At 40.9% G+C, this 9742-nt stretch overlaps 1 protein-coding gene across 1 annotated transcript; it reads left to right on the top strand.

Annotated features, from left to right (window-relative positions):
• Positions 1-629: 629 nt before the first annotated feature.
• On the top strand, positions 630-8369 carry LOC144641098 (KICSTOR complex protein SZT2-like; the record flags this gene model as incomplete). The annotated part of the gene is made up of 7 exons (XM_078500148.1): positions 630-1634; positions 2337-2436; positions 2875-3019; positions 3936-4173; positions 4664-4850; positions 6314-6571; positions 8096-8369. Coding segments are annotated over 7 exons (2207 nt in total), but the record flags the coding sequence as incomplete, so codon positions are not given.
• Positions 8370-9742: the final 1373 nt, after the last annotated feature.

The following is a 9742-nucleotide window of genomic DNA, read 5'->3' as shown; positions in this document are numbered from 1 at the left end:
CTTGAAAATTTTACCTCACTTACCAAGTTGCAATCCATTTCCATCCTTGTCACCCGCAGCCAAAGACGCTTGTTAACAGTTTCATTGCTCTAATATAACAATTGTTAATAAAAGTGGACTGTTATTTTTAGGTTTCCTGCGACACAAAAATAAATTTTGGCTGTTCAAAAATCTGGTCAAATCCGTGACAAAGCCCTCTTTAAAAGAGTTCTCGTTAGAGATCTGATCCCTAGTTTCTAATTAACAATTTAGACTACGAGCCCGAGTTTTCTATGAGCGAATAGTCAACGAGGCGCAGAATTGTAGTCCAAACCCTACAATTTTATGTTTTTTAAGCCAAAAATAAAGAAAAAATTGACCCTGTACAGAGCAATGCGCGCGCGATTGTGTTCTATCGGCGAATAGAAATCAATGGGAGAACCAATCAGATTCCCGGATTTCCAATGGAACACGGCTGAGTTTATACTAATGAATGAATGACGGTATTTATATAGCGCATTTCCATATGCTCAATGCGCTTTACAACACTTTGCGGGGGACCGGCTTAGACAGACTGCAATTAAGCAGTTTACAACGAATGAGGATGCAAGTTATTGAAGTGTTGTCTAAAGCAGTTTCATTATTTCTAGAAATAATAGCGTGGATCCTCTCCATGGTCTTCGTCATTCCCAGCGTTTGGCAGTAACCAGCACATGCGACGATATCCGATGGCTTTTACAAGACGAAATCGTCTCTGAACTCCGCCATATTGGACCAGTTAGCAGGTCAATGCTTGAAAAAGTCGAACACCACGTAAAACAACCTGGGGACCATCCTTCCTGCATTAACCGTCACGTTCGCCTGCAGTTTGTCTATGGCGCTGAACAGAGCTTAGAGTTATTTGTTAAAGAATTTGAAAAGATCAGCTTGCCCGAATATGTGCTGAACGAGACTGAGAAGTATTACTATTTGACTAGTTTTGTTGAGAAGCAGGTTGCTGTGGTGTCGCCGTTGGCTCTAGAAGGAGAAACGAGTGGTTTGGTGAAACAGGAGCAGAAATCAGTGGATAATCAAAATGGTGCTACAACTCCAAAAGGGTTCGCGGATTCCAGTAAGGGAGACGAAGAAACTACAACGTTTTCTAAAGTAGAAAACACTGTTGAGCACCACGCTGCAGCTAATGATGGCCTTTTGGCTATATACGAAGAGAAGCAGTCAACAAACACTCAAGAAGACGTTAGTGATTCAGACGTTTCCATTGAACCACCAGCAGTAAATGTTTCACAAGAAGACGCCACCGCGGAGGACGGAGAGAGAACACCACCCCCTAAACACCCGCATCTCGGCCAGGTAGGCAAGCAGCTTCCCACACAAGAGGAGCCAGACAGCCCAGCTGCGGTCACCCCAGTCAAGGACTCTTCATTTGTTTCTTCTGCTGGTAGCACCCCGGTTGGGAAGTTAATCATGCCTGCCGTAGACGTCACCACAGCTGACTCCGGATACACTGCAACAGAGGAAGACGAGGGTAGTTCACCCAGTCCACGTACTCCGCGGCAAGAGGAGCAGAATGCTAGCGAGATCGCTGAAGAGTATTTACAGTTTTGGCTTGTGATGAGGATATTTGATAATGAAGTGGCTATCTTCTTTCATCGGAGGTAAGTATATAGGGCGATCTTTGCTGTCGTTATTGTTTTCATTTTGTTCAAAAACCGCAAAATTTCTGTGTGGCAAAAGCGCTAATGAGCCCATACATTCTTTGTAAAATATCACGTTTTCAAACCGGCGTCATAGAAAAAGTATTATATTATACATCAGGCTCAAATTTATAGCGAAAGTAAATCGTACTATGTACTTTCAGTATTCATACCCGATATTTTTGTAGCTCGATCAGAAAGTAAAGCATTTATGCCAATGAGGCAAATTTTGTAAACAAAGACTCCCCTATTAGGAATATTATGATCAAACAGATCTAAAGTAGGAGAAGGTACTGGACCGATAAAAAAGCTGTGTTGTTTCTAAGCTTAGTTGCGTTCAACACAGCTCCCATGAGTTGACTTCGCTTCTTCTTAACACAAAACTGGTAAAGGGTTTGTTTACCATCGTGCCTAACTGTGTTTAAATTAAGAAATGTGGATCAAAGTTTCTTTCATATATTGGTCACGTTCAGCATATGCACGTGTGCAATGCATGTTGCGTTAATTAAATTTTAGTACGCTGGGTTATCACTTGTACATCAAGTTGAACGGTTTTTTATTTTGTACCGTGAAGATTTTTTTTTTCATGCTTTTATGGTAATAAACCATTGTAAGCTTTATGATTACTAACAGTCATTTTTTGTCTTTTTTTTTTTAACACAGAGAGTCAGATGATCCTAAAGCGTTTTGTGCAACAAAAGCTAATGGTCTGGTAGAGATGGTCACGAATGCTATTCATGAAACATGCCGCATTGTTAATCAGGTAGGGAATGTTTGAAATGAAATTTTCGATCTGGAATGACATTTCATTCTGGTATCATGTTTAACACAAAATGAATTTCGTTCCGAGATGAAACCGCATCTCATGAATCTGTTAAGCCCAAAGAAGCAGCCCTATAGTCAAATTACTCGTTACAACTGCAAATGTGGCCATAAATGGGCACAATGACATGTTTGCGCGAAGCCTGCCCCATCTTTGTTTTTAATCGCCCGCGAAAGTCATGCACGTGAAAGGTTGAGCCGGTCGACTCTGTCATGTGAACATTTGCAGAACGAACTTCATTCTGGAACGAGTTTTGTTCCGGAATGAAAGTCATTCCGGAATCATGTAAACAGGCCCTTTAGAGAGAAAGCGCAGTGCAGTACAGTGCAATGCAGTGCAATGACTTACTGTTGAGTGTTCTTTTTCTTTTATTAACAGCGTATGTTGTTACACGAGTTGTATGAGACCAAGATTTGTAACTCGATGTTGTTTCCTGAGTCTGACGAGGACATCTGGAAGCACGAGGATGTTCAAATCTCAGTATCACCTCTTGGAGTTCATATCAGCAAAGGAGATAGCAAAGGTAGGATGAGGCCATTATGTAAAACAAAGCTTATACAGTGTTTTAGAAAGTCGTGGTGTAAACCAATAGCTACACGTATTACACCACTCCAAACGCTCTACGCGAACTTCGGGTAAACCATAAATGATTAACGGAAACATTTTCGCGAGCTGCGTGGCACTTGTAAACGAGGGTGTAATGGGTAATCCATTTTGTGGTAAATACAATTTAGCCTCCGTCTAGTGATGGTTTACGTAGTTCTGTGTCAACTTTAGTTCAGCCATAAACTAGGTGAAACTTATCAGGGCGCTTTCCATTAGTCAGAACTGGCCGGCCAGACCGGAATATTCGAGAACGGAATTCCGTTGTTATTCAGATTTGTCCTGTCAAATCAGTCAATATATAAATATTTACAGTGTTGTAGTGGATTTGTGGGAAAATCTCATGTAAAAGGCCCTTTTGACATTCAAAACCAACGGACTGGCGGGCCAGTTCTGTCTAAGGGAAAGTGACCTTTGTTTTCATTTCAATGTTTGGCTTGTTTAGGGCCTGTGACAAGATTTGTTGGGATGTCTACGGCCGAGGGACTGTCCTTAGATGGCGTCTCATCGTCCCACAAATTGCCCAGAGTTTTGGTCGAGTGACGAAACATGCTATATTTTAAGCGTCATTCTCTCAGCTGTTAGCGTTTCTCTCCGCTTATCTGGGTAGGAGGAAACACAGAAATCTAGGAAGCAGTGTAAGATTTTACTACATAGATCTCTCCAGAGCTGCTTCATCAGCTTGGACTTTTTCGGCTTGAATCTCAGACGCCTCTTTTAAGAAGGCGATTGCGGTTGTTTGGGGCGGGGGGAGGGAAGGTGGAAATAATGACGCGAAGAGATACGTCTGTTAAATCAGGCTAGTACTGACCTGGAAAGCTTTGATTTTTTTCTAGGTCGTGTCACAAGCAAGTTTGTTCAAGTCCAGTTTCTCTTTCAACCCGGTCATTTTGGCTGCAACAGTGTTTGGCACACTCATCTACCCGTGCACCAGAGGCTCTTTGACACTTCGGGTCGGACCGGGATCTCCCGCGGGTTGAAGGCCATTAAGAGTGTGCTGGACAGGTTTGGTGTGAGCAATAGGAAAGACATGTTTGTTTATAAAGACAAAACTGGAGCTGTCTTTTACTTCAGGTAATTCAGTTGCGATTAGTGCTTCAGACACTAAACAAGAATTCGCCAAAACGGCAGTTTTAGGCAAAAGTGAAGTGATCTTTTTTGTGGCGAAGAGGAAAGATTTCGTGTTTACCGTGCACACTAGTAAAGCGTTTTCTTTATTCATAAGTTTTCACTCTTATACTGTTATAGTATACATGATGGGGGACACGGTTTGCACAAGTTCTTTAGTGCTAGCCACAAAAACTTCGTCTGGAAATCTTTCGAGTCAATACTATAACTTCATTAATTATTATACCTTGGAAATAATTACCCATTTATATTTACATAAAGTAGGAATTCAGTTTCGATCACCTGGGGTTTTCTAAATATCACAGATATAGTGGTTCTACAACTTTGTTAGCTTTTGAAAAAAACTACTTTGCTTAAAAACGTTTTGAGTTAACTGAGGATACAAGTTACGTCTTGCTTTGCGTTCTGAACTAAAATAACCTTTTTCATTTCCCAGGTTGTTTGAGTCTCTGTGTTCTAGTGACTCATCAAATCAGTTTCCATCTGAGCTCCGTGCTCCAGATGATGATGATGACGAGGTCCGCTCAGGGATGTCATCAGTTGCGTCACTGGCTGGTTCACCAACGTCTTCACAGTGGTCCTTAGTGAAAGGAGGGACAGGCGAGCTGCATGAGGATGTCATCGTAAGTTGATCTGTTTCTGCTATCGTTGCATAGATTTTTCTATCTTTTTAGTTTGCAGATGAAACCCTTGTGTGTGACCATTCAAATGAAAGCTGATGAGAAGTACTTTCATGTGGTAATGTTTATTATGCTGCACAAGGTGGTTCTAACTCCTTAGTCTGTCGATGAAACCCTAGTGTGTGACCATTCAAGTGAAAGCTATTGAGCAGTACTTTCCTGTGGTACTGTTTATTGTGCTGTACAAGGTGGTTCTTACTGTCGATGAAACCCTAGTGTGTGACCATTCAAATGAAAGCTATTGAGAAGTACTTTCATGTCGAACGGTTTTTTTATGTTGTACAAGGTGGTTTAAACTTTAAGGTTTGTGAATGAAACCTTTGTGTGTGACCATTCAAGTGAAAGCTATTGAGCAGTCCTTTTATGTGGTACTGTTTATTATGCTGTACAAGGTGGTTCTAACTTTTTTAGTCTGTCGATAAAACCCCAGTGTATGACCATTCGAATGAAAGCTTCTGGGCAGCATTTTCATGTGATATTGTTTATCATGCTGTACAGGGTTTTTTGCCTGTGGATAAAACCTTCGTGTGTGAACATATATATGAAAGCTATTGAGCGGTACAGTGGAACCCCGTTAATACGGACACTAAAGGGTATGCCAAATTGTCCGTATTAAGCGGGATCTCCGAAAAAAAGTCACGGGCACATGTTTTATCGACACAAAGACGAAGGCAAACGTTTTTACGGCAACAAAACGTTGTTTAACTGTACTGTAACTGTAAATTGTGAACTCTCTGACTAGAATTACAGTAATAGTTTTTTACGAAAACCTTACGATCTAGTCAGACACACGAACTAAACTTTAATAAACTCAACAGTGGAACTGTTTGAAAATGTCGCAATTTTACTATATACAAGAAATAAAACGCATTTCAACAACAACCGAACATGTTCTATAGAGTTTCCTTTGTAACTGAAACTCTATACTGTAACCGTTCTTTAACTCTACAAACTCAATTGAAAAAGCCATAGTAAAGTTAGCAAATAATCGCGCCAATGAAAATTGACCGTGCACAGATAAGCAGTGTCCATAAAGCGTGGTTGACAATGTATGACAGTTTATCATTCGGGACACAGTAAAGAATCCGTTGTCCGTATTAGCGAGTGTCTGTATTAAGCGGGTTACTTAAAGAGAAAATGTATGGTCGGGACCAACGAAACTGTCCGTAATACCGGGGTGTCCGTATTAAGCGGGTATCCAAGAAACGGGGTTCCACTGTACCTTCATCTGGTAATGTTTATTATGCTGTACAAGGTGCATGGTTCAAGCTTTTAAGTCTGTAGATGAAACCCTTGTGTGTGACCACTCAAATGAAAGCTACTGAGCAGTACCTTCATACGGTGAGAGCTTTAGGGAGAAATTTACTCTTAGCGTAAAATATTAAAAGTATCCCTTCTTACCACAGGAAACCAAATTAAAGAAACACGTTCCAGCTCCTGAACGAGACACGATCAGTGAGAGCGGGCGAAGCATTCATTCAGTGCAACCCGTGATAGACAAGAGCATTGCACTTCATGTATACGGCGTGGATGATCCAGGTCCTGAGATCACAGTGGAACTGGTTGAGGTTTTACAGAACAGAATCAACGAAGCCATGTTAGAAGTGTTGTCTGTTCTTCTCTCTAGAAATCCAAACTGTAAACTGACTTACACTGATGTGCGGGTGAGTGTTACGATGAGTTAGCGTCTAATCTATGGTCATTTTGTTTGATTGTTTATTAGTTTTGCGTTTTTCGGCTGTTTGCTTCAATACAAATAATTCAGGCTAATGGTAACTTCTGTATGGCAAAAGAAATAAGCGACCACCTCGAGAATTGGAAAAAATGGTCGCCACAGGGTCCGAAATTGCGCCTTCCTGGTCGCCAATGCGACTAAATATTGAGAGCTGGCGACCAGAATTTCACAACTGATCGCCCACTGGCGACTAAGTTGCTTTGTAAGAGTATTCAGAGAAATTGATTAAAAATAAAATTCGGAGCCGTTTTTTAACAATTTATTGACTCACTTTTTATCTTAGTGATGTCCTTGAGATAACACTGAAGTAAATTTCTCGCTACATAATGTTTAAACTCCCCAACAGCTCAGCCAACAGCTGCGATCAACACGATTCGAACATTGCAAGCCACCATGTTGTTTTCCTCAGCGGTTTTCCCCATGACACTATTGCGGGCGCGCCCAGACATATGCTTTCTTTCGCATGCAATGGTCCATGCAATGAATATTCATTTTGGCGATGTCATGTCCGCGGACACGCTGAAATATTTCCGTCATTTACTTGAAACTGGTAAGGCTACAGATGCAAAAAACTTTGTGGAAGATTTAGATATTTCCAATTACATGCCAGGCTACTAAGCTACGACGTTCCACGAACGCAACACGTTCTTGTTGTCACTGTGTTGAATGAAAAACTACCTGTCGAAATATGTCAGAAAGTTGGTGGAAATGATGTTTTTTATATTATTAAAGAGCGGAATGTTTGGGTAAGACTGTAAAGTATTTTCCGTTTAAATGTTAGAGAGTTAACATTCGATAAAGAAGACTTTTTAAGACTCTACTTATAGGCGGGTACAGCATTTCTTTGAGTGATTGTCATCGTTGTTTTGTGGTATAAGTAAGCTGTTTTTGAGCATATGAATGGCCAAAAATACACAAGAAGAACAAGTGTTTCGTCTTTTAAGTGTAAAAGGAAAGTCAATCGAAAAACATTGGCGACCAGAAGTTGCCATCTGGCGACTAAAACTTTCGGTCCGGTCGCCAGGTGGCGCCGATGTAAAAAATTTAATTTCGGACCCTGCGCCATTGGAGCTGGCCGCTTACGAGAATGAAATCTTTTAAGCGACCACGCATTGAAAAGGAACAAGTTGGTCGCCGACGTCAGCTTCCAAGACACCAAAGCGATTGCAAATACAGTGTGTTTGATACAACAGTATATGATCGCTTACGCCGATACGGGAGCACTGACTTCAAAGCGTTACTATGAATTTATACGGGCTTCCCGAGAGTTGTGGCTTACGAGAGTGGTCCAAACAAAAGCAAAAAAACAAATGTTTACAATTACTTGAAAATTCCGGGTAACTTGACTTATATATCGTAACATAGCTTTCTCAAGTTCTATTCGCCTGCTATTTGTCCAATATAGTTTCACACATTAATATGACGGTTCTTTCAACGTTTTTTATCTTCACAGTTTATACAACCTCAAGGACAAGCACCCAAGACCACTCTTACGTTGATTATCCCGCCCATGGACGTGAATTTTCTGTGTCCGTTGGCGTTTTACTTGCGTCAAAACTTGTTACAACTCCTGTTCTCGCCAAGATACATGGACTCTGACCCTAGCCATCATTTTAAAGCTGTGAGTGGAAGTAAGATGGAAGCTACTGGTAGTGCCAGCGGTGAAAGCTGTAGGCTGGAGCCGGAGATTTACTTGTACAACAGGCCACACTCATCTGGAGGAAAAGGTATTTGGGAATATAAGATGGTAAATTTAGAGTCTGAGATAGGGCAGACAAAGTCCTGTAGAAAACAAGGATTTTGGATCTTGAGTGGGTATACAAAATGAAGTTAAGACGGAATCCACCAGGAAGTCGAGTAATATTTATTTAAGTTGGACAAAAATAGAGTACCAAAATAATTTGAAACCTATTGCATTATTTCCTACCCGTAGCAAAAGGTAAGGAAGGAAAGGAGAAGCCACGAGCCAAGCGGCCCACACTGCCGGAGCTTATCCCGGTTTCCGTAGCATTAAGCGGCTAGGAATATTTCTACTCCCCCCTGAATGGGATGCTAGTCCATTGCAGGGTTCCCCCCCAGCATTATGTCGCCGGTACCCATTTATACACCTGGGTGGAGAGAGGCACTATGAGACTAAAGTGTCTTGCCTAATAACACAACACAAGTGACCCCGGCCGGGGCTCGAACTCGGACCGCTCGATCCGGAGTCTGGCGCACTAACCATTAGACCACCGCGCCTCCCACAGCAAAAGTCTGAGATAGGGCAGACAAAGTCCTGTAGAAAACAAGGATTTTGGATCTTGAGTGGGTATACAAAATGAAGTTAAGACGAAATCCGCCAGGAAGTCGAGTAATATTTATTTAAGTTGGAAAAAAATAGAGTACCAAAATAATTTAAAACTTATTGCATTATTTCCTACCCTTAACAAAAGGTAAAGTTGTAAGTAATTATCCGTGATAACACCAACAACAATTTCTTATCAGAGACTGAGAAAATGAATTTCAAAGTTCACAAGCTATATAGGAAAAAATCTCGCGTGTAGCCACTTTGTAAAATCGTCTTTAAGCGATTCAGTGGAATTAAGCGGAACTTCGAAATTTGTTACGATGTTTGGTTTTGGAAGAAAAGACATCTTTTGATAAGATATTTGAAGCAGTAACACAGGCAAAGCTAACTGATATGCTTCAAAGCACAGTTCGTTGTTTACAAAATTACTAGCTATAGGTTGGTTAGATTTTATAGGGTGAAGTCTACAAACTGACGATTAAAGACGACAGTTCGTCGGACTAGTACCGTTTAGGGTATATTTAAGGGACTGTCGTGGTGTAGAGATTTTGGGCTTTTTGACTATTAGCAATTGTACATTGCTTCTGTTTGCGTTCGTTCACATGTCGATACTGTTTCCTAAGCCGCAAGCGATAGTTAAACTGTTCTAGTACTTTGTAAAACATTTTAGTTAAAACATGTTTGTTTGTTTTTTTTTTAGTTAAAACATGTTAGTTGGTGTGTACGGGGAAAATGCTGTTTGTCATACCTAGTTGAATCCTTTACAATTACTAACAGGGTAGCTTAGTATGTCACGACTTTACTTATCAATCA

The sequence above is a fragment of the Oculina patagonica genome, unplaced genomic scaffold (assembly GCF_052425735.1).
Source record: "Oculina patagonica isolate OP01 unplaced genomic scaffold, crgOcupat unplaced680, whole genome shotgun sequence".
NCBI classification, from domain to species: Eukaryota; Metazoa; Cnidaria; class Anthozoa; order Scleractinia; family Oculinidae; genus Oculina; species Oculina patagonica.
This window is presented reverse-complemented; position numbering and strand designations above follow the sequence as displayed.